The sequence below is a fragment of the Manis javanica genome, chromosome 7, assembly GCF_040802235.1.
Source record: "Manis javanica isolate MJ-LG chromosome 7, MJ_LKY, whole genome shotgun sequence".
In the NCBI taxonomy this organism is placed as follows: Eukaryota; Metazoa; Chordata; class Mammalia; order Pholidota; family Manidae; genus Manis; species Manis javanica.
The window spans coordinates 53,459,608-53,486,365 of record NC_133162.1 but is presented as its reverse complement, the minus strand read 5'-3'; the positions used below and the strand labels follow the sequence as shown (position 1 = coordinate 53,486,365).

Genomic DNA, 26,758 nt, shown 5'->3' with positions numbered 1-26,758 from the left:
AATTTTAAATTTAAAAATAACACAGGCTTTCATTGCCAAGTGGAAGGGTGGTGAAGTCATCATTTTCAAGTAAAAGACAAGGATTCAGAATACATAAAACTTATGTTCTCACTAAGCTGGCCTCACAAACAACTCTCTGGCTAATAGCATGGATGGAGGAAAACAAACCTGTCTTTTGGGGAAAAGCCTGGACATATTTGAAAGAACTCACAGAATCATTCATGTCTACATTATTTAAACCAATATCCACTTTAGGGGAACATACTAAAATTAGAAATTATTATGTTGCTACATATCTATCGACATAACATACAATAAGTAAAATATAGGCTGTACTTACCATTTCCGTTAATAGACAGATTATGGGTCTTGAAGCTATCCTCAGCACTTTCCAAGGTCAGTGTAGTATGAGCTAGCAAATTATACTTTGTACCACTAATAGTGAGAAAGAAGACATGTTTTAAGTATTTTAGTGTATTTTCTATTATGTTCAACAACCAAAAAAACCTGATTAAAAAATAGGCAAATATCTTGCATAGATATTTCTCCAAAAATGATACAAAAAGCAATGAAAACATGCAAAAATGCTCAAGATAACTAATAATTAGGAAAAAGCAAATCAAAACCACAATGAGATACCATTTCACACCCATTAGGATGGTTATTAATTTTAAAAAAATTAAGTAACAAGTGTTGGCCAGGATATGAACTGGAACCTTTGTGTATTGCCGACAGGAATGTTAAATGGTGTAACCATTATAGAAAACAGTATGATGGCTCCTCAAAAAAAATTTGAAACAGAATTACAATATGATTCAGCAATTCCACTTCTGGGTATATACCCAAGAGAATTGAAAGTGGGGCTCAAATATGTTAAAGTAGATTTATTCGTAACAGCCAATAGTGGAAAAAGCCCAAGTGTCCATTCAAAGATGAATGGATAAACAAAATGTGGTACAGACATACAATGGAATATTGTTTAGTCCTAAAAAGGAAGGAAATTCTAACACATTCACTACATAGATGAATTGAAAAACATGATGCTAAATGAAATAAACCAGCCACAAAGGACAAATAACTACACAGTCCCACTAATATGAAGTACCTTAGAGTAGGCCAATGAATAGAAACAGAAGTAGAATTGGAGGCTGCCAGTGACTGGTGGAGGAGAGAAACAGGGCATTATTGTTTAATGGGTATAGTTTAAGAGGATAAAATGTTCTGGAGATGGATGTGGTGAATGCACTTAATGTCATTGAACTGTATGTATACTTAAAGGGGTTTAAAATGGTAAATTTTTATCCATGTTATGTATATTTTACCACAGTATGAAAATGAAGAAAAAACCCCCACATTTAGATGTTACAGATGACAGATTATAGTCAACATGAATGAATAATAAACTTAGCATATTTATCTCTTTATGCTATTTTATCTTAAGAAAATCTGAAAATTAGTTTAAGTCACGAATGTTTTTATGAAGGATCTCCATTCATTCAAAACTGTTAACTGAACACATAATACATGCCAAGTCCTATGCCAGGTGATGGGAATTAATGGCAAATGAGACTCACTATAATATTCTGATGCAGGAGGGAGGAAAAAAAAAGAGTAAGCAGAGGACTAAATCAAATATTTGGCATTTGTTAAGTCATAATACCACTTTTTCTATGAAGCAAAAGGGATAAGAAAACTGAGGACCTATGTTATGTAGGAGTCAGGAAAGGACGCTCCGAAGAGGCAATAGTTACATGTTCATAAAAGGATAGAGCCAAACAAAGAATGCAGGGGAACATTTCCAGCAGAGAGAACAGTATGTGCACAGAGAGGGCTGCATGAAGACCAGTATGGCAGAGAGAGTGAGCAAGAAACATAGTACAACATAAAGTTGGAAATACAGGCAGGGATTAGATCACCTACAACTTTGTGAGCATTGGAAGAAGGGTGGATTTAATTTCAAGTGTAATGGAAAGTTTTACACTTTCCATTCAGTGTTCCATTCAAAAAAAAGGTTTTTGAATAAAAAGGATAGTGATGGGATTTGATTCCCTAGGGGTAAGAATCAATCTTCTTCTGGTTTGCAAACTTAAATGACTTGGGGGTTTTTATCTATACTATGGGAAAATGGAGGACCTCATTACTAATTCCATGTTTCATTATAGTCCCCTTTATTAGTGTTAAAATAGCAGTCTTGCTAATGTATCTAAAAATTTTAATGATAAACTTCATATCCTGATACTTTGTGGTGATAAAAAGTGCATTTTTCTTTAATAATAATTGTATTTTCTGTGCTAGTAACCTTAATCATATTTCAAGACTTTTCTTGGTTTTATTATTTTCCAAAGTAGTAAAATCTTAACATTGAAACATCAAAGGGCATGTTAAAAATAGGAGATAGGCAGAAACATGGACAAACTCTGGAAAGAGGAAGTCTGATGGGAATTCATATTAATTGTGGTATGTTTCAGAAATCTTTATTTCTTACAAATCTTTAATATTACAAAGAAAAAATATGTATACATGTAATGAGTATGCAATGCACACATGCACTTCTTTAATAAATAATGGCATACCCCAAAGATGAAATTGCTCACTTAAACAACACCTTTTTTTTTTCCAGTTTGAGAAATAGCTGACACTCAATATTGTATGAATTTACAGTATGCAGCATAATGGTTTGTTTTATCTTGGTTTTTAATATAAAATCATCATAGGTTAGAGATACCTCTCAATACCCAGTGTTGTTTTGGTCGGTGATTACATAGGAAATGTTACGTTTCTATCTCTAAAACTCAACAAAATACTTTTAACAAATCGATGCATGAGTAAAAAATAAAAATTTATGTTATATTCTGAATATAACTGGTACAATATCAGACTCATATACAGACTTTTGGAAAACTTAGCAGAAACAAATCTCCACTGCTGTACCCACCTCATACTCAGAGAATGTGGGCCATTTTCTACTATTAGTAACACATCCAGAACAAGATTCTGTAGTGCCCTTCATAATTAGCTCTTATTTTTCCCTAGTGTTACACTGGAGTTTCCCCCAAAAGCTAAGGAGGTATAGAAAACTGTGAAGAATCAAAGCAATTGAGAACAGCAATTACAATGGAAGAGTAAATAGTACCACAAATGGAATTTTCCATTAGCAATCACACTAGTGTTTGGAGATCAGGGTGCAGTATGTTAAACATGATTTCAACATGATAATTTGTCACTGACATACAGGTTTTATGGAACCACATTACAATTTTTCCCTCTTACAATAATGGGAAAGGATTCCCTATTAGCATTTGAATGCAGAATGTGTCATTTTCACAAACAGATTATTGACAATAAGTGGATAGGTGATTCAAGACAGTGAAGCCAGGTGTGCTAACAAACAAGGCCAGTGCAGCTAAAGTACAGCGAGGCACAGGGAGAGGGACACAGGGTGTCCAAGAAGTAAGTAGAAGGCAGACTCTGTACACTGCAGTGCCTTAGATGGTATGATAAGGACACTGGATTAAATTCTGAGTGAGATGGGAAGCAAATGGTAGGTTTTGGGCAGAGGTGTGTGCTACAATCTGACCTGCATTTTTAAATGGTCCCTCCAGCTGCCGTATGGAAAACAGACCATAGGGGCCAAAAGTGAAAATAGAGATACCAACTAGAAAACTACTGCAACTGACCAGTCAAGAGCTGATGCAGGCCTGAAACAGGGGGTGGTTGGAGAGTCAGTAAGAAGTGGGAAGATTCTTGATGTATTCTTAGAGTTGACCCAATGTGAAAGAAAAGGGTCAAGGACAACTCAAAGGCTTTAGGGTTGAGCAACTAGAAAAATGGAATTATTAACTGTAGAGAGGCTGACTGACAGAACAGACATGGGAAGTAAGAATTTGTTTGAGGCAAGTTAAGTTTAAGATTTCAGGTGCATATATGAACCTAGAATTAGGAGAGGAAAAACTACTACAGATGAAATTGAACGAAAGTTAGAAAGTTAAATGAAGTCCAAGGACTAAAGAGTGGGACACAATCACTCCATCATTTCAGATTAGGTTGAACAGCAATGAACAAAGGAGACAAGTGAACAGTCACTGAGGTAGAAGAAAAAAGCACAGAAGTGGTATCCTCGAAATCAAGTTTAAAAAGCATTTCAAGGAGAGTGATTGCTTGTGTTAAATAATGCTGAAAGGTCTGGGAAGAGGAATCCTGATAACTGACCACAGGCTCTGGCAACATGCAGATCACTGTTCACCTGACAAAAGCAGTTTCTGTAGGGTGGGATGGAGGTAACAAGATGGCAGATGGCTGAAATGTTCCAAGAGAGAGGAAGAGGAAATAAGGAACATAAAAGACTCTCTTCTGTAAAGCACAGTTGTGAAATGGGCCAGTAGAAATGGGAGGTATCTTAGCATGTGTATATGTTGGTGGAAATGATGGAGGAGAAGAAAAATTGATAATATAGCAGGGGGAGGGGAGGTTATGTGCAGGAGCCTTCTTTGGAGTAGTTAAGAAGATGGGATCTAGGGCACAAGGAGATGGCCTTAGATGAGGCAAAGGTAGTTCACAAGGAAGGAAAGCAGCAAATAAAGTTACAGCTGCACATAGGCTGGTAGATTTGGTAGGTAGAGGATATCCAAGTTCTCTTCTGATTGCTTCAGCAGCATCAGTAACATATGAAGCAAAATCACCAATAACATAGGAAACAAAACAGCTTTGAATAGAAATGGAAAGGAGGAGGTACTGGATGTTTCAGAAGAGAGTAGCAAGATGTGAAATGCTTATTCCAAAGAGAGGTACAGTGGAAAGCTACGGTAACTTAGCAGACTGCTCAATCGTATTGACAGCTCACTGAAGGTTAGTGACCATGTGTCTAAAATAAGACCAGTCAATCTGACTGTTTTTCTCCAACTTCCTCATCTATTCCTCATGAGTGCAGGTACAGAGAAGCTAAAAGTAGTATTTAACCAAGAATGGAATCTTTTTCCAAGGTATGTATGACAGAAGGAGAGAATGCTAGGGAAAAATAAAAGGGTAAATCATGGAATCGAAGCTAATTGGAGTCAGACTACTGAAGGGAGCAAGCTAGAAATGTGGCAGGTAGTGGGAAGAGTCCAATACCTACTGTAAAGATTTTAAAGGGTGTGCAGTTATTTGTAATGACAAGATATAGGCTACAATCATGGGGTAGACAGATGAAGTAGGTGGGAGAACAAGATCCCTGGATGTAAGGAGGTCATGAAACTGACAGGTCAAGGTATTAGACTGTCTTCATGTACTTTAAGTTCATCAAGAAAAATATCTGAAAGAGTGGGAGACAGGGAGGGAGAGACAGAGACTGAAGAAACTTTTTAATTTTATGTTTAGAAGCAATATTGTAATTTATTCTCACTGACCACTAGAAACATTTGAGTATTCTTCCCTTCAGGAATAGCATCATTTCAATACATAAAGGAGTATAAAATAATGCTGTTAGTGTGCACAGGAGTGTGCGGCATGTTTAGAAAGCAGCTTGTAAGGCAAAATAGGCTAAAATGATGTGATGACCAAAGTATGTTTAATTTTTTTCTCAGACTTTAAGAAATAATTGTAAGAGATCTTTTCCTCAACTACTTAAAGGTGAACATGTAAGATATTTGCCTCTATTTCCAATGAATGATACATCTGAAAATAATACAAAAAGTTATTGATAACCACCTCTAAGAATGGTTAAATAAACTATAGTCATTAAAATGATTATGTGAAGACTGTACTAACTTTAGAAAAAAGCTGAATGTATAATTACCCTGCATAGCTAGGTAATCAAACAGGAAGAAAAATAAAGGTTCAAAATTATAAAAAGTACATAGTTTTGAGTAGCTGAACTATATATAAATAACTTTTTTTCTCTTCTAGAAGATTCTATTTCTCAAGTATATATTATTTTTGTAATGAAATAATAACTGTGTTGAAGTGATAATAGGATGAAAACCTCTCTAAAAATCAGAAACATGCAAAGCAGTATAATACTACATCTACCTACATGCACTTTAAGGCACTTTGACAAGCAGTACCTTTTTAATGCTTCACAATAACCACTTAAAGCAGGCAGGGCAGACAGATTTCTTGGCCCATTTTTTCGGGCGAGGAAACTGAGGTTCAGCAAATGTAAATTACTTGCCTATAGCTAGCAAGTGGTATAGTGGAAAAAAAAACTCACTATACTAGCTTTACACTTCAGTGAGAATGAATTACAATGTTACTCCTAAGAAATAGTTTAAAATTAAGGTACCTTTTCTGTTAAAGCAGATACACAGTATCCATGTTTTACTAATGCAAGAATTTTGAGTGCAGGGAGCATAACTTATTAATCTTTGAATCCGATGTATCACACAATATAGCTGCTGAATAATCATTTCTAAGATAATTAAATGAATGAATAAATTATACTCAATAGCTGAGTAATTCCTTAGTTAATGTTTGAGCACTTCATTTACACACAATACTAAACCATTAACACCACTGCTCTTTAAAATATAAATAATCCATTTATAAGTGTTAGGATCCTTGTTTTGTAACTTCAATCTTATTCAAAATGTAGCAGAGTGGCTTATTTCTTCTCAAATTAATACACCTTTTGTCAAGTAAACAGTCACCCTCAATTTTATCAGCTTGCACAAGATGATTGTTTAAAATGATGTATACTCATACAGTGAAGAAAAATGTACTAAACAGTTTTCAAGAAGCATAAAGTAGTTAATTCAGTTATTGGAGGCACTGAGGAAATCTAGCTAAAGTATTTCAGTAAGCTATTTTCCACAAATAAAAAAAAACAAATAAATCACATCAGGGAGCACGCTAAAAATTACTAAAAATGTTCACTGTCTTCCTTCAGATCAAACAATACTTTATGATATTTCAAGGCACTTCATTTTTAAACCATGACTAATTACAATGCCAGTGCTTCCAAAACCAACAATGATCTCACTTTTAAAACATTCTTGTGAGGATAACATTTTCTTACTAAAACATTACACTCATTCTTTTTAGCCAACCCTAATACTGAGTTCCCAAAAGTTTAATCAGCTACATTTTTTTATCAAATAGGCCAATTGTTGTAACCTTGGTGGTGGTGTGTGTCGGGGAGGGGGATGTCCAAAAATGCTATGAAAAAGTAAATGACTACTTTAAATGGTATTTTTTAATCTGAAAAAAATGCTTTTGTCAGGAAATCCAACTATATTTGGTCATATGCCATATTACTAGGGAAGATATATACATATATATATTTGGAGCAATATATATATATATATATATTGCCCCAAATTGATCTTTTATGCCCATTTTGGTTAAAAGTTAAAAGCTGTTCTAGGAATCTTCTCATTGAACTAGATCACTATTAAGGAATCAAAATCCCCTTATGCATTGTGATAACTAACGCTATTTGCAAATGCCCATGATGGTACAGAAGTGGTCAGTTAAGGAAGAATGTATCAGATGAGAGTAGTCCTGGCTGAGTTTAACCTAGGATACTCTGGATTCACCAGAAGCTCAACAGAATGCTGGAATTCGCAGAACATGATTTGGTGAAATACTGTACAAGGTTTCACTCTCTCTTTGACCAAATTTAAAGGTATAAATAAGCAAATGGCATGCCAAGTAACAAATATGAATAACATAACAAACACTTCCAGACAAATATAACTGTCCCTATTAAAAAAGAAACTAATACCAATAACATTATTCTCAAAAATTCCTCTAGTTTTTGAAGAGAAATACAGACTAAATACAAGGTCTAACATCACTTAGATTGTCTTCTATGAAGTTATAAACTATGGTTTTAAATTTGTACTTTGTAATATTATGTCCAGTTTCTAAACTGCAATTCTTCAGTATGAATTTTTTAAAAAGTTCAGAAAAAGAAATGGTGTCAGAACAGTAAAAATAGTAACAATAATGGTAAGAGCTATATTTACTAAATGCCTATTATATTTTTATGTTTAATTATTTAATTTTTGAGAAGCCTCAGTACTGTTTTCCATAGTGGCTGCACCAATTTCCATTCCCATCAACAGTGCACAAGGGCTCCCTTCTATCCACATCCTTTCCAATACTTAATGTCTTCTTGATAATAGCCATTCTAACAGGTGTGAGGTGATATCTCATTGCAGTTTTGATTTGAATTTCCCTCATGACTAGTTATGTTAACCATCTTCTCATGTTCCTGTTGGTCATCTGTATGTCTTCTTTAGAAAAATGTCTATTTAGATTCTCTGCCCATTTTTCAGTCAGATTTTTTGTTGTTTTTATTGAGTTGTATGAATTTTTTTATGTTTTGGATGTTAACCCCTTATCAGAGGCATAATTTGCAAATATAGTCTCCAATTCAATAGGCTGCTTTTGCATTTTGTTGATGGTTTCCTTTGCTGTGCAGAAGCTTTTTTAGTTTGATTATGTTCCCCTACTGGGTATTTATTCAAAGAAAATGAAAACACTAATTTGAAAAGTTATGTGCATTACTATGTTTGTTGCAGCATTATTTACAATAGCCAAGATCTGTAAACAACTTAAGTATCTATTGATGGATGAATGGACAAAGATGTGGCATATATATAATGGAACACTATGCAGCCATACAAAAGAATGAAATCTTGCCATTTGCAACAATGGATGTACCTTGAGAGTATTACACCAAGTGAAATAAGCCAGAGAAAGACAAATAATATATGATTTCACTTACATGTCATAGATACAGAGAACAGATTAGTGGTTGCCAGTTGGGAGGCAGGTTGGGAGGTGGGCAAAATGGGTAAAGGGGGTCAAGAGGTATAGACTTCCAGTTTATAAAATAAATAAGTCATGGTAATATAATTTCTAGAATGGTGACTGAAGTCAATATTACATTGCATATTTGAAAGCTGCTAACAGAATAAATCTTGAAAAGTTCTTACCACAAGATAAAAAAATTTGTGACTTTGTATGGTGACAGATGGTAACTACTAGACTTATTGTGATCATTTCTCAGTGTATACAAATATCAAATCATTATGTTGTACACCTGAAATAATATGATGTTATGTCAATTCTACCTCAGTAAAAAAGTACTTACCATATATATCAATTTCACAAATTACTTTTTGATTCTCATAGTGATCTATGGAGTTAGATATTTGACATTATTATTATTATCCCCATTTTACAGACAGAAACACAAAAACCTAGAGAGTAAATGAGTCCACCTTGAGTTGCAAAAATAATAAATGACAGAATAAAAAATTAGGTATTCACTACCAAACAATGAAGTTTTAAACTGTTTGGGAGGCCCACTCATTGTTTTTACATGCTCTACATGTGTATGAAACCTCAGAAATGTCTCTAAGGAGCCTTCTGAAAAGAAATTATTGTGTCTAAACATTCTCACCTTTCATACGAGAAAACTGAGGCCCCGGGAATAATGTAACTTGTCCAGGACAGTGTTGGTCCTGTCATTTTTTTAATATGGAATTTTGCTGCCTGAAAATGCTTTAAAACCAGTGAACTTGGTAATTATATCTAAGGTCTCTTTCGGTTCTAAAATCTATGTTTCAACCTAGAAATAGAATTGTTCATTTACTCATCAAAAAGAAACAGTTCCACTACACCATGGTTGAATTAAACCACTTTCCAGCATAATTTTGACATAATCTTAATCGAAGAAAATTTTAAGATGGCCTTAATTCTAAAGGAAGAAAATTAAAGGGTCCCCTTCATCCTTTTTAATGACATTTATATTAGGAACAACTTACATCTTCTATGAGTGCTTTTCAGTGAATGAGAACAATTCATGGATCATGAAATCTATTTAAAGATTCATAAGCAGTATTGTCTAAAAATTGAAAGTAACCATAATTGAAAAAAATCTGATAACTGTATTATAAATAGCAAAGGCTAAATATTGCTTCATAGAATCTATCTGCTTATGTAGCTGTGCCCTCAGTTAGGATAAAATATATTTTTTAGCTTGGGTCTCAATCAAAACAGACTGAAGCCACACTGCTAGACCCCCAAAGTATTTTCCACATGTAATATATCTGATATAAAAAAGGTATTTAATTACATCTTGATGATTGACATTTCCAGGATCTATACCTAAAATATTGCTTTTTGTAATTATAATAAAATTACTGTCATACTGAAGAGCCAACTCTACTAAGATATGTAAAGAAATTCTAGGAAGGTAGCCTGATCAACAGTTTTCCCATGAAACATAAACATAAAACTATTTGGGAAGCAACAAACACGATTTTTTAAAGAAGTATCTGAAAGAAACCAGGGCTCCTTGAAGAAATGAAGGCTCCAGTCTGGGCAGAAAAATAAAAGATGAACAGGGAACATCCTACATCTGAAAGCAAAGAAGCTGTCAGAGATTAGGTTGTGTCAAAAGGATGCAGCAGTGAGCTTAAAGGTTTCCTGCGGATCAAAGATGGGACAATTTGGCTTCAAAGAAAGTAAGAACTATAAGAGATTGAAACACAAATATAGAAAAATTCAAGGGTTCAAATAAAACAAAACACTGATCACCTCCATATATTTTTCTAAAATGGGGTAAATAAAAGAATCAAATGTTTTTTTCCTCTTTCCTACACAAATTTTTTATATTTATAATCAGAGAGTTCATGAAGGAAAGCTCTTTGACAGAATTCAAAGTTTTAAAAAAAGATGCAGAACAAATTTAGAAAGTCACCAAGTTAGTACCCCTAATGAAATAATGAGTGGTCAGCAGTAGCTGCTAAAACCACTAAGATATAAAATGGATAGGGAACTTATTAATGGATGGATCAGGCTGGCACACCAGAACCTACTGATCAATTTTAGCATGACTAAAAGTGGGACAAGGCCTCCTCATTGGAAACTAGTAGGGTGCCCCGACCCGCGGGACGAACGTGGAGTGTAGCCGGAGACGCCTGCAGAAATGAAACAAGCAAGGGACACAAAGAACAACCAGCAAGACAGGGTGTCTGATCAAGCTGGCACAGTTTATTGTTTGCAGGCTTAATTTATACAGGTCAGCAAGGAAGGGGTGGGTCAAAAGACAATTGGACCTTAGGTGGCGCCGGCGGGAAGGTGTAGAGGGGTGATTGGGCCTTGGTTGGCGCCGGCGGGAGCAGAGGACCCGGAAGAGAAGCGGGGAGTACGCCATTTTGTGGGTGAGGGCCCTTTGATCTCCGGCAGTAGGGAGCACATGTAATCAATATGAAGTATTGTGAAGTATTTATTGCCTTAGAAGAGAACCTGAATCTAGTCAGTCCTCTAGATTAAACTACCAGTTGTAGGAAAGATAGAAAAAGATGTTTAAAAAGACCACAAAGATACAATCAGCTAAATTCAAAACATGGAAAATTCTACAAGATCTGGTTTCTTTAATAAATAATGCCAAGAAAAAAGTAGATTGCAAATCATTAAAGATTAAAAGAGAAAGACTCACTTAAATGCAACATTGTAGGCCTTATTTGGATCCTGATTTGCACAAATTATAAGAGAACTTTTTCAGAATTGGGACAATTTAAAGAGACAGGATATCAGATAGTAAGGACTTATTTTTTTATTTTGCTAGATGTGATAATGGTAATGTGGTTGTTAATAAAGAAATAAGATATTTTTAAAAATCTATAAAAATAAAGCATGACATATACAATTAGTAGACTGATTTGTAGCAAATACTTTGACATATATAGCTAGTCACTTCACAAGAAAAGCACTCATCTTTCTGGTAGACACTGGAATTCCAAATTACTAAAAACACATTTTTAACCAACTTCCTCCTTTCAAAAGAAGGTATGAAGGATAGCTCAGCTGGATAAATGTCAGACATCCAAGTTTTACTTCTGCTTCAGAATGTTTTTTCCATTTAAAATGTGAACTACATACAATACTTTAAAATGTCACAAATATATAAATATAATTATACTATGTCACTATATGTATTGTATTAAAAACTTACAGAATAGCAGAACTGAAGGACAAACACGTTTCTTGATCTTCTTGAAGCACTGAATTAATTTTCTTCCCTGTAGCTTTACTTATAGATGTCTTCAGTTTCTTGGCTAGTTTTTTTGGTGTGTTGGTTATAGAAGATTCCTCTGTACAGCAGCTATATACCTCCACCTTTACCTGGAAGTCTGGTCCTGCTTCACTACTAAAAACAAGGGCATTCACAACATTAGAAATTCGACACAATAGAAAGTAAAATTATAACATCCTTTTACGTTTTTATAACATTAAAAATCACCATTCATAAAATAGCTTTTTGTTAATATATTTAATATATGTTAATGAGACAGAATCTCCCTGTGTTTATTTACTATCCAAATGACCTGAGAGAGTTACTTCAGCTTCCATAACTACCAGCTTCTAAAGTCCTGGGGAATCTAAACGGAATATAACCAATATATACAGATAAATTACTTAAAGACAGAAGATAATACCCTGGTCATCTTGTTGACAATGTTATTTCTCTTTGTCATTCCTTAAACATAGTTATTTTTAAAGTATTTACATTTTATGTGTGATTTCCTAGGATGGCCATCCCTCCAAAAGAAAAAGGTTTGAAAACAATGAAACAAAAGCTTTCTTTTGCTGAAACCTTTAGTTCTCATTTCTTTTTCATAAAAGTCACTTACTGTCCACTCCCCACTTGCCCTGGCCCTGCCCAGGGCCCACCTTTGTATCTAGTAATTCCAAAATAGTATTTCACTAGTTGGTTATCTAGGGGAAATAAAACAAACAAAAAACAATACAAAGAGATATGCTTCAAGGCATGAACTGCTTGAGGGCGAGTGCTATCTGGGTAATCTTTGTATTCTTAACCTAGTATAAGTTCTCAGTTTGTATTTATTAAACCATCATGTAGAAATTACGCAATTTTAGCAAATGCTAAGACTGGCTTTGCCCTTTTTGAGATATAATGAACTATTCACCATAAAAGACTGTGGTCGTGTTACTAACAATAAAATATACTTAAAACAGCAAAAGAGGTCCGTCAGCAGTAGATGTTGCCTGTAGATGGAAGATCCATCAGCCTCATATATTTTAAAAATGCAGCATAGACTTTTCAAGGTTTAAATGGTCAATCTATATTTTAGATAATCCAAGGAATAATCTCCAGATATTTTTATAGTTTATTTGGCAGCTTTTAAACATACAGTATTCTTGCTAATGACTTACAAACGTCAATATTTACAGAAAAACCAGAGATTCATAAATATTGAATACTTATTACAAATAGTCATAACAAAAAGCACATTTTTAAACATTCAGAACATTTGTCAGCAGTTATTTTTAGAATAATTTAAAATATTTACAGAAATTTTAAAAAATTATAAATCATGTACTGTCTTCTCAAGTAATTTACATTGTTTTTTTCACTGAAAAAAAATGATTTTTGTCTTTGTGGTAAAAACAATAGCAAAATGATATGAGAAAAAGAGCCCATTAACAGGATGATTTTGTCAGGAAAATAAACACACTAGCAATAACTGATAATGTAAATAAATGTATCTAGATAACTAAGAAAGATTATTCTTTTAGTCTTAATTATGTAAGCATTTGATGATATTTTGGGAATCCTAAATAAATTCCTTTGGTTCAACAGAGCTTGTAAGAAGGCCTGCACTATTGTTAATAACTCAGAACAATGCATTTTATTTTTCCATTCTATACAATTATTTATGAGACACTGAACAGAAGCCACAAAACATGGTTTGCAATAGTTTTTTTAATGTTATGTGTGTGGCAAAACTAGTACTCTCAAATCTCAGTTGTACAGCTCCATAGCTAGAATGGCAAAAAATATGTATGTTGATTTTAATAGTTAAGTAGCTTTTAATATGTGGATACAAAGATAGTTGTCTCAAAACCCTGAAATACAAATCACACACTGATTTAGACCAATAGAACATTTGAAAGAGGCCAGAAAAAAATTACTTTAGTTAAAATTTCTATGGCTACCTGAGGAGTTCTTTTTGGTTCTGTATTATGACCACGATAAAATGAGCCTGTAAAAAAGCAGGGGCAATAAAAACAGCCCTGAGGATCACCCAATTTTTTATGGTTTGGGAGTACATGAAATAAGTACACCATAAGAAAAAGAACATCTTGAAATTTTACTAAAGTGCTTTTCCTATGGTACATATTTCAGGACTATCTTATAAATAAAGTTGTATCATTTTAGGTTTCTGTAACTAAATTCTCCTCATAAAACATAAGGACCCATTTTATGCCCAAATTCACTCTGTATAAATAATGCTATAATGGGATTTCATTGTATCCATTGCTTAGTTAATAATTAAACTATATAAATATTTATAAAAATAAAAATTTATCATATCCAATAAGCCTGACATTACTACTACCTAATTTCCATTTTATTTTACACTGGAAAATTTCAAATGCAGAAATGGGCTTCTTTTGAATAAAGTAATTTTCAAACTAAATTTAAACCTTAATGATCTTAATGCTTCAAAAATAAGGCAACCACTCAATAATTGTGCCTTCCCTTACAGGTAGAATTTTAGATTATTTTCATTCTCTTAAAGTTAGAAAAATACTTACAATATAGTTAAATTTTCAAAACATACATCTGTGATTGTTTTATCCACAATCACCATGTCGGTATCAAAAACTTCAGCTCCCATTTTGAATAAACAAAAAATGGCATAGCGCTGTGATCCTAGAAGAAAAACATTTTAAGCAATGTCCATGTGATAAATCATGCCTATATTATGTTAAAATCTACTTGAAAATGAAAAATGTTAGCTTAAGTATTTGTTAATAGGGTCTTATTTTTATACATTGTACACTGTAATCCTTTTTATAGTGTCTGTTCTGTCACTATATATCAATACCTTACTTAACTGGAACACAACAATTAAACCAGGGAACATCAAAAATAAAGCTAAAAATATAGGCCTCTCGGCAGCCTGAAACAACACTGAAGTCATTATTATTCCTAGAAAACTCTCTAAACTGTAATTAACAGCAAATTTATTATATACATATACTATTTACCTCGTCATTTTGGTTTCCAAATCTATTTAGGAAAAGAAATTCTCTGTTATGAGAGGTTAAGAGCAGGCCCGGTAACAACAGCAAAACATTTTCCACCAAGGGAGGAAACCACAGACACAATAAAAAGTAGACATGTGAACACAAAAAAACATAGCTACTGGGCCTTTTACTTGGTGATGTTTCAAAAAGTATAAGGTGATTAAAGGACAAACTCTTCATTATTGAAAAAATGTAGCTCTTCAGAACCACTTATTTTCTATAGTAATCAGACAGATCTACTTAATTCCCATATGTATTCCTTTGTAAAATAAATTATATTTCCTAATTGAATAACAATTGAAAAACAAATATACTGTGATTTTAGATTCTTCATATAAAACTAATTATGCTCAATATGATTCAGTTTTTAAAGTATGAGGAACAAAGCTATCAAAATAGACAAGAAGATAAAGGATTATCATCTCTTCTGTTTTGCCTCTAACATGTAGAAATCATTTGAGGTTAATTTCCATGACCTAAGTAACACATGGATTTGTGAAGACTACATAAAACCATAAAATGTTCAAGGTGAAAAAAATCAGATCAAGCTAAAAATCTTTCCCTTCCTATTCAATAATCTGAAGTAACAAAACAAGGTAAAAAAAGTCTCCCAGTTCTGGTCAAATAAAAGAAATGTTGTCTTTACCATTCTCCTTAAACATTTTCTTTTGTTCCACGCTTTCCCTCCCCACAACCCATTACTTACTTTATTACACAGATTCCTATCAACTAAAAGTACATTACATATTCACTATCTTATTTAGTATTAAGCAACTACAACATATTTATTTCAAAAAATCAGAAAAAACAGTTCAGCAAGATTATGATTTATTCTGTCAAATGACATCAATTTATTTCATGGTAGAAGCAGCTTTTTCTCCTTTTTCTCCCAATAATTATGAATTTACTATATACACTAAAAAAATTGAATTACAAATTAAAATCATACATACGTTCTTTATTGCTGAAGTGATCAGAGTCTTTCCACATTAGCGGTATTCGAATATCTATAAAGGAGGGGAAAAAGAAATGACAAGTAATAATTTTGAATAAATTTCAATTCTTAGAGTGAAATGAAGCTCTGAATTCCATGACTCTAACCACTGAAGCCAATAATATTTATTATTTAAATATTCTAACACAGGTGATATTTTTCTCTTACAAACAGCTTAGACCAGAAATAACAAATCTATTACCCTTATTTAAGAAATTTACTAAAAAAAAAATACCCACCAACTATTACTTAATAAATTAATTTATAAGTGAAGTCTGTAATAAGCTTATGCTATAACATTTTCATTTTGTGATTTATTTTTTGAAATAGGTGAATTATGGGGAACCAGTGTTGAATTCCTATTTTGGGTGAGCAGTAGCAGCAAGTGTAGTTACACTTATTGTTCTCTCATTCACACATTCTTCAAACTCTAAAGTAATTGTATTAATGATCTTTATCCCACAAATTAATCTAGAGCTTTGACACAGTCAAAATTTTTCCTTCCCAGTTTCCTCATTGTTTCCCTCTCTTTTAACACTAGGTTACTAGTAGTAACAATTTTCTTCTCTTATCTATATATTTTCAAATCAGAGGATCAAAAGGTGTGAACTACAGCATACAGCACAGTAGAGGTCTCAATGGCAAAATGAAGTTAGTTTTAATTACTCAGAAGGTACAAAAACTCCCGAGTATAAATATCTCAAACCTTTGTGGAAAATTTCTCTAACACTTCCCTATCACACTTAGGAAGTTTATGTGCATATTTGTCATACCTATTAAATATGCCACTTTCAAAAATTACAAATCTTTATGAATATAAGCTGTTTGGCTACATTTATGTTGTGCTTACTTTTAGATGCTATGGTCCTTTGTCTACATTTTTGTTTAGAATTCTTTTTAAGATTCTTAACGCCTATTTCTATACCCTTTCTAGAAAAACTTTGTATTACTCATCCCTACCCTGCCCAACCAGGTAGGCATGTATGAATGCCCCTGCCACAGCTGCCTCAGCAGATATGATAAAAAAAAATTGAGCTTCCCACACGTGTCGAGCTAAAAATTATATACATCTCATCCAACAATACTTCTTAAAATATATTTATCAATAGTCAGGTAACAGGCTTTAATTGTTTAGACCTGCATTTTCTTGATTAACAAGAAAAATGAATACACTTACTGGCTGGTTCAGTGAATCTGTTTCTATCCATGGCCCATTTTTATTTTTTTAACATTGTTTATGTATTGTACTTTCAAAAGTTAATTTTTTAATCTATGTTAGAATTTTTGGTATGTGAGGTAAAGATGTAAATATTCTTATAAAAACAATAGCCCAGCTCCATTTATATATCTACCAGTACTTCTCTTCCTTACTAATGCCATTTTTTATCACATATACCATTCTAAATGTCTATTCCTTGGCTACACGCTTTATGAATCTAATTAAATCATTTATAAATTATTTCTATCCTAATACCAATACCATACTATTATACTATTGAACCTTTGTAATATACTTTATCATGTCAGAAATAGATCATTCCAAAAATACCTTATTCTCAATTGCTAATTTCTTTATATAACATAAAGTTTAGAAATATTTTGTCAAAATTCCCCTTCAAGATGTTCTATTAAAATTCTATTATCCAAATTAATCTGTTAACATAACTTTATAATATTCTGTCTTTACATAGAGTAGCATCATACAGTTTCCCTTATATTTTTTATTAAGGTTATTCTTGGGGATATTTAATGTTTTTGGGTTTTGCTGTTTTACTGTTTAAAAAAAAGATCTTATTGCCACATTTTCTCACTTTTTTGAGAGCAGTTACCACATTTTTGTACATTTATCTTGAATCTTGCCACTTTTACTGAGTTCTTTATTAATTCAAACTTTGCTTCAGTAAATTCCCTTAGATTTTGTACATCTGCACTCTATTATCTTCAATTAGTATTCAGTTTGTCTATTTCTCTTCAGTAGTTTCTTCTTTCATTTTTACTATCTTAGATAGAATTTCTAAAACTGTGTTAAATTATATTGATATAATAGACATTGTTATTTTGTTCTTGCTTTTAATGGGATTGCTTTTACTGTTTTATAATTATGACTTGGTTGATGTCCTGTCAAAGAGCTTGCTTCCTGCTTGACCACAGTTGCTGACTCATTTCATTTCACAACTGTTCTTAACTCACAGCTGTTCTTGTTCTGTTAGGGTGATATATTAACTATTTACACTATCTTGGTAAGAAAATAGACTTTGACTTCCTTTGCTGTATACCCACACCATGTGGGTCAGTCTTGTCCTTTCCATGCCTACCTATGACAGATCCTTAAGAGGAGAAAATGGACATTTCTCATCTATTTCCCAGGTGGCCACGTACTGTTCAGATGGTAAAGGATATGTAACCTACACAGTATGTTTCTTAATTCAGCTTCAAATAGTAGAAATTCCTTCCAGATTTCTGCAAATAGTTGACTCAGTTTTTGTTCACAGTATTCTTACCTTTTTTTTTAATGTCTTCATTGGCACTTTCACAGTAAACTGGAAGAATCACACATAATAGGATGGCTAATGTAATGTTATTGGGTCCTAGAAGTCTATCATTTTCAAAAGTGAAGATTATGGTATTTTGTTAACTGATTTGGCTCTAGTCATAGAATTTAGTAGTCAGTGAATAAACTGAGACAATTACCACAATGCAATTATTTGGTGTTAAGCAGAAATAGTCAGGATACTCCTCAGTTATTCTTTTTTCCTTTAAAAAAATCTGGCCATGAGTGGTGAAGCTGAAAATGGAAAACCCAAGTAACTCCTCACAATCAAGGTAATCTCAGGAACATTATAAAACTTTGCTGCAAATACATTTTGACCAAAACAAAAGTCACATTTTCATCCCAATATCCAAAGAAAATAGATTTATAAAGATGAACTAATTTTTAATTTTCTTTGTTTTTATTTTTTACAAATACACAGATAAGATATAATTAAGTCTAAGCAAAGATGAAAAGAAATTATATCTGTATCCCATTTTCTGAGACTTTCAGTTCCTTAATTTAATTTAAAATTATCTTTTGGAAAGCAGGAACACATGCAGAAATAATTTCTACACTTGAGTGTTTGTGGTCAGGAAAATAGTTTTTTCTCTTACTTTAGATGCTTTTACTTATGCCTTCTTCTAAATGTACAGTTAATGTTAATTTCATGAGTTGCTGCAGTCAAATGATTATGCAATGACAATAGCTATTAACTATCATGCCATTTGGGTCTTCAATAGCAATTTAACATGTCTCATCTGTGTACTGAGTGGCACTACATCAGAAGCAAGAAAGAGAGGATTAGGTTTAAATATTTTTAGAAAATGCCCTTCAAAGATCTATATTTATTCACATTAAAATGTATTGAACATAGTAAACGGCTCTATGGAAAAGTACCACGGTTGACATCAAAAGGATACAAAGAGGTATAAAACATGTTTTATTCCAATCATATAATTGGAAAGATGAAAAAATGAATATAAATAACTACAAAACAAGCAAAATAATTTTATATAGTTGTTATTTTTCTGAAAGAATTTTTTGCTGGGGGCAATTCTTCTCATTTAGGACAATTACATCCTATGTAAAATTCAGGTCTATCTTTCCTATATGAGGACTTTTGTTTATACATAAAGACATATCTAAAAACCGCTCCTTGGGTAAGGAGGCCTGAAATGCAGCAGCAGGCTCCCTGGAGTTAGGAGAAGGCTTTTGGCCAATGAAACAACCTAGTAACTACTCAAGGACTGATGGAGGTCTGTTGTTTTCAAATGTACGGATGAGATAACATTTGTGAAGATACTTCACCTAACTAGCATACAGGAGTGAACCATGTATTTACTTCAATCTGTGGCATCTCCAAGCCATTGTCTTCAGCTTCCTTAACACTTCAGAGAAACTGAGACAACACAGCGTAAGTGCCATCTAGTGGTGAAGGATCTCCTAACTGCACTAAGAATTCAAAGAAGGGAAACATCATTTCTAGCTGGAATAACATGGAAGGCTTTATAGATGAGCAAACAAATCCTAAAGATAATACAGTTATTTCAAGAGCTAACTAGGTGTCAGAAGCATGGGGTGTGTTGATGGAACATGGAGAGAAATGTCTGTCTAAAACAGCCAGCTTATGTATAATTTAGGGGTAGTGGAAGATATGGCTAGAAAAGTAATTTCAGGGTCAGAATGGTAACTGGGGAAAACTGGGTCATTATTCTAACAAAAATGAAGAACAACCATCCATCCAGTCAATATCCACTGAGCAATTACTATGTGCAAGCACTGTGTTAGCTTCTGGGCATATCATGGGGGACAAAATAAACATAGTTCCTACCCTCATGAAACTTGCAGCCTAGATTAACATTGAAAGTATTATTAAAACTTTCAAGCAGAAAAGGAATAGAGAATCAAAGATTTGAGTTTACAGTCTAGCTCAACCACTTACAGGAAGCCATTTAACCTCTAAGTCTAAAGAAAAAGAGAACTACCCTATGCATTTCACCAGACTGCACTGAGAAGAAAATTCATAATATATGTAACATATGAAACAGTTTTCTCACTGCTACAATTCTATAAAAATATGTAGCATGATGAAAACAATGTTATAAATGTTCTGATAGACGTATCCGAAATAAAATGAAGTAAGAGAATATATGCAGGGAATTTAAAACTCCACCAACTCTAGGAAGTTTCTTACAGAATTTATACAGTAATATAAAAATGATGCATTTGTACCATACCTGATATGGCAATCTTTCCCTTACATGCTGTTCGTTCTTTACTTTCAAAATTCACATCACTGTCAAAATGAAAAAAAAAAAATTCTCTAATAATTGTTATAATCTTTCACACATGTCTAAATATTAAAATAAAACACATATCCATGAATAATAATGACTTCCAGTTAATATAAACTACTTGACTCAAATGTTACGATGTTTAGCCATCAGCTAGCTGGCTTTAAGAGAGGTATACAGAGGCATTCTCTGATTTTCCATGTAAGTTTTACATCCCCTTTTGATTATGTACTGGCTTACTCTACAATGAAAGCCTTTTGTGACCACTTACACATTTATAAACAAGATGTACAATATTTGTACAGGTCCCAGGAAGTGTGCTATTTTGGATCACCATGTCATAAATCACATTTCTAACTTACTAGATTATAGTTGCCTATAAAATTTAACTCACTTCCCAACCATGAACTTGCTGCCCAGGAGTAACTTATCCTTATAAAATCCAATAAATAGTAAAAAATTACTCTCTGCTATATATTTATATGAAGTATTATATTAATTTCCTTGAAATTCAAAAACACAAAGCATACACTAAAATAATACATTAAATGGCAGAGGAAGGGAGTGGCTCTGTAAAGAGAATAAAATGTGGAGGAAAATACTATTATCACAATAGAAAAAGGCAACAAAGGAAATTCTTTGAATATAAGACATTTCCAGATCTGACTTTAGAATATACTACTACCCATTTAAAAAATTTTCAAAATAGTTATTTCCTATTAGACCTACTATCTCTCATCCTTGAATATTTCCCTAATATCCTATAACCTGCATTTAGAGATTAATTATGTCATTTCTAAAGCAGTATTTCCTTTCTGTCCTTTTTTTTTGGTTTCTATTTATTTTGGCTAGCTAATTAGCTGCTGGCTAATTTAATTAGGTACTCCAAATATGTGATAAGATAGAACCTTTTCATGTGAATACTGTTCGATTCTAAGAAGGCTTCCGGAGAAAGACTGGGTGAGAGTTTGAGGTGTATTTAATTTTCAGAAGAGTATGACACCATCTCATAGCCTTATTAAAAAGATTGCATATACATCATTATCATGTATCCAAATTTGAAAAAAAAAGTATCAGCTTACTTTTCCTACTTTCTTATGAATTAAGCAAGTAAACATCACTATTATAAGTGAAATATATTCCAAATTAGCTAAGATAATATACTGATGTACTTAACTTGATAAGTATACTTGGGACACTTATATGGCATTAATAGAATTGCACACTAGGTATAACTAAAGTAATGTAGTAAACTTAAAGCTATAAATTCCCAGGATCCTATCTAATTACATCAGTATTTAAGTTAAAAATAGGGAATTCACTATGAAAAATAAAAGCACTCAATGATTATTTTAAACTAATATTTTGTCGAATCATAAATTTTAAAAAAATCAAGGTCAATATTTTATGCTCAAGTTTAATTTTTCATGTTGGAGAACATTAGCTTGCTTATTAGTTCATTATAAAATAAAAAATTCAATTAGTGAATAGTCTATATTTTGGTGAAAATAATATAGTAAAAGACACTAGAAATTTTAAAAATCTTTATTTCTTCAAATTAGTACAAGAAATACAACATAAATATAGTTGGCTGGCATTTTCTAAAAACACCTTCTATACAAGCAATACATATTATTAATTCTTAAAATACTTATATTAGTGAAAAATAAAATTTTTATTAAAAAAATAAAAGCTCTAATATGGTGAGTAACTTGAGTATTAATAAATAGGTCATAGACATGCTGAAATTGAGATCCATTAGGTATTATTAAATTGGATTAAACTTGACACTTGGTGGGCAAGTGAAAATCTGAAATACTAGAACCACCAAAAGCAAATTTGCTGAATATTTATCAAAAAAATTCTTCCTCTTCCAGAGTATTCAACCATCTGGCAGAGCACAGCTTTCTTCCCTGTAATTAAAAATTACTTGCACAGGCATTTCCAGAACCAGTCAACAAACTTATTATATACAAATATTATCAAACTGTAAAATAAATATAATTAACCATACAATCTTAAAGAACCTTAAATAATTAAGTCTGTCTTTAAAAAATGAGATGAACTGACTGTTCAGCCTCATTTTCCTGAAGCTTGAATTATTTTCAATTCAAATAACTCCTGAAACAGTTAAGGTGTTAAAATGTGATGTTTTTCTAATTATTTCAAAATTGACAATAAAAATTGTTAAACATTACCTGTTTAATAATGTGCTACTGTAGCTAATAGTTTGCTACAGTTAAACACTTGCTGGAAAATCTGCAGAGTTAATGCCAATTCTAAATGCTACAATTAAAGAGCCAGCCTGAGGTAAAGGCAAACAACCACAAAATTATATAAACAAAAGTACAGTTAAATAATAGCATACCTTATTCTTATGAACCCAGATTTGAATATTATTTTGGTGAGACTGGTAAATGGAAAAGATAGAGATAAAAATACAAAAGATCGGCTTTTAACTTACTTACTTATATTTCTGCTTGTAGGTAAATAAAATGACCAACAGAGGGTGCCAAGAAGTCACTCTGTTGCTCAAAAGTCTGTATCAAAATTGATTGAGTAAATACAGATTATCCTATTTTATATTGTTCCATATGGGAATTTAAAATAGCATTTCTTGGCCAAAATTAATAAGCTATAATAAGATAGGATACAGCACAACGATGAAAGTATTTTATATTTTCTTAATGAAGTACTAAGAGAATTCTAAATGAAATGTTATTATTTGAAAGCAGGTTATAAAATCCTTCATCTTTTATGCAAATAAGTGAAAACTAAAACAAGCAGAATGTTTAACATGGAATTTTAAACCATCCTAAAATTATGTGGTATAAAATAATAATAACTTCGTAAGTATCTAAAATGGGGAAAATGAAATTTCTATTTTGATCTTGACATTACAAACTCTTTTCAATAGACACCAAACAATATAAAGCTTAAAAAATAAAATCAGTAATGTCTTTAATATACCATGTTTTATTGTAGAAATACAGGAGTACATAATTTTTCACTTGCAACCTACACTTATCCTTTTTTTAGGTTACATGACTCATTGTAAGCAATGAACTAGGCAACTGGAGTATAAGAAACTATTTTGTTATTTTGGCATTATTAAAATCACAATTATGTTGAATGAGACACATAATTAGGTCCTATGAATTAAATGACTTTGATTGCATTATTTTTACAAAGCCAAATAAAGTATTTCAGTAGTTGACAGAGGAGATACATTGAAAGGTTGGGGCAGGGGAGAATGTTACTCCTAAAGTGTAAGCTCTGTAAGTCTAGAAATTTTTTAATTTCTTTTGTTCACTTAAAAAATCACCAGTGCTTGGTATATAGCTCCATACATTCTAAGGCCCTCAATAAATGTTTAGTGAATACTGAATAAAGTGAAATAGGATATGGTCATTTTGATAGAACAGGGAGTAGTTTTAGTAGATTCTGACTAAACTCTAAGGTTTGAATCTTACACATCAATAACTAGCTATGTCAATGAGTTGCTGTTAGCCTATTAACCTCAGCATCCTGAGGTTAAGCAGCTATAAAACGGATAATGATCTACCTACCTCATAGCTACTACATGAAATAATAGTGTTAATACATTCTATATAATTCTTAGAAATGTTACACAAATGCAAAGATTACTTTTTGAGTATATTTTTGGCCTCAATATTCAACTCAGAGCTTATTTGGAGGAGGCACTAAAACATTTACTAAACTGATCAGAGTATGACCTACAGTTCCTGTACCATAATGGTAGCCACCTAAATTGGAATCTCTTCAGGCATCCTACAAAAGCTTTCAGATCAACAAGGAAAGCAAATAAAATCACCTAAAGCCAACACCTGTTAGACAGAAAAATAGGTATGAGTGGGATGGAAAGAGAATAAGGCCCATAAAGCCCACTTAAAAGGGACTCAAAGAGTTAACCAGTTAAAACTAGAGAGCCACAGACTCACAGAGTTAATGAGTTAATCAGCTGAAGCTCTAAAGGCCAGGAGTCACTTGGAATATCTGGATATTCCCCAGATAAAGAAAAGTATCCCAGCAGAGCCCAGGTCTTCATTGTGTCAATTAGATCATGCCATTGTAAGATTGGCTTATTCTTTAACTTAACCTATATGCTATTTTTTTCTCTTCCTCCAGCCCCTAATCAAGTAATTTGCAACCCGGGCAGGAGACAAGCATCATGATTAATTTTCCAAACAAGCCCAGATATAAACAGCATAGTAAAAACAGGAAATATTCCATCTTAAAGCTAAGATTGCATTTAAAAACCCAGGAAGTTAAGAAGTAAGATTCGAAACATTCTTTAGCAAACAGACAATAACTCAGTCCACCTTGGTAGCAGGGCAGGTGATCTTGATTGATATGTTCCCAGAGGGAAGCTGCTAGGAGGAATCATATCAGTAAATTTCTTGTGTTAAGTCAATTTTGCAGAATTACCTGGAGGACTGATGACAGAAGAGAAGAGACTTAATGTCTCTCATCGAAGATAAATATCTTGAGACCACTTTTCAAGTCTACACCCCCTAGCCCTTTGTCACATTCCTGAAAAATCCTTAAAAGAGGGAAGCCCCATTTTCTCAGGGCACACCTCCTCTGAGCTCGCCTGCACTTTTTCTCAACCTTTCGGGGCATGACTCTCTCTGAGGTTGCCCACACTTTCTCTCTTTAAATAAAACTTAAACCTTTCAGCACCTCTTCTCTGAGGTAGCCCACACTCTCCTTTCTCCAAGTGTGTACCTTTTTGCCTTAAATAAAACTTTTTCTCAATCTTTCACGGTGCAACTCTGAGGTTGCCTGTACTTTCTCTCTAAGCATATAACTTTAAATAAAACTTTTACTCTGCTTCACTGCTGGGTCTCTTGCCCTTCAATTCTTTGTGTGGCAGGGACAAAAATGGAGGAAAATAAACAATGCTCCTCAACACACCTACAACATAACTAGAAAGCACAGACTACTACACACTTCAATTTATATCTAAGTGGGCACATTAGCAACTGAAACCATCAAATTCAGCTTCTGGAGGCTCTAACTCAAGTAAAGAGTCAGATATGCAGTGTAAAACACAAATAATGTCAACTTGTGATCTCCCCTAAAAGAAAAAAGAGAATAGATATAAGACATGGGGAGTACTACAGCACTGGATCCTGGGGAATTGAAAGAAAGGGGCTCCTAAAGAATTCTGGTTCAGAAGTTGTTAGTCTTGTAAAGAAGTGATACTCACAATGGGGAGGAGCCCTTAAAGTCTTGGCTATAAAAAGAAGACAACTGAATTTAGAAACACCAAGAAACAAAATCATTTCAAAGAATTAGAAAATCAACCAACTAACATCCCCAAAGGCACCATTTATTAAAGTAATGGCTCTTCACAGCTCTAAGAGAAAACACTCTTGAACTAAGAAACCAAGAAATCCCTTCTGTCTACCCCCAACCCTATCCCAACCCCTGTTACTTGGCTCAGGAAAATCCTACATCATATATATTTCATTGGGTTGGGGGGACAAACATCCATAGAAAACCACTATAAAATTAAAGTAGAAAGAGTCAAAATGCTTCAGCTGATAAAAAATACTTCACTAATCACACTCTAAAAAATATAAAGAAAAACTGTAACATGACACTCCAAAATGAATTAGAGTTAAATAAACTATTGTAAATATGAAAAAAACTAGGAATATGAAATCTAAAATCTGAGACTAGTAAAGGACAAACAGGTAAATATGCAAAAAAAAAAAAAAAAAGAAAAGAAAATGAGAGGAAGAAACAAGGAAACTGGCAAAAAATCATTTCTGAAATAAAAAGTAAAATATAAGGTGCCCAAGGACAAAGAAATAAACTTACAGTATATTGAGGGATAGAGTGGATGAGAATGAAAAG

The 26,758-nt window shown here is 32.8% G+C and overlaps 1 protein-coding gene across 5 annotated transcripts in view; it reads right to left on the bottom strand.

Annotated features, from left to right (window-relative positions):
• RTKN2 (rhotekin 2) overlaps window positions 1–26,758 on the bottom strand; it is a 115,515-nt gene that overhangs the window by 67,448 nt on the left and 21,309 nt on the right. For 4 of the 5 annotated variants that reach the window (XM_073240994.1, XM_073240993.1, XM_037003026.2 and 1 more), the window contains exons 3-7: window positions 20,816–20,874; window positions 16,005–16,058; window positions 14,557–14,674; window positions 11,948–12,142; window positions 341–435 (exon numbers count right to left, since the gene is read on the bottom strand). In XM_073240994.1, the coding sequence (XP_073097095.1) occupies window positions 341–435; window positions 11,948–12,142; window positions 14,557–14,674; window positions 16,005–16,058; window positions 20,816–20,874 (521 nt within the window). The remainder of the gene's footprint in view (window positions 1–340; window positions 436–11,947; window positions 12,143–14,556; window positions 14,675–16,004; window positions 16,059–20,815; window positions 20,875–26,758) is intronic. The other variant, XM_037003027.2, reaches the window with a different exon arrangement.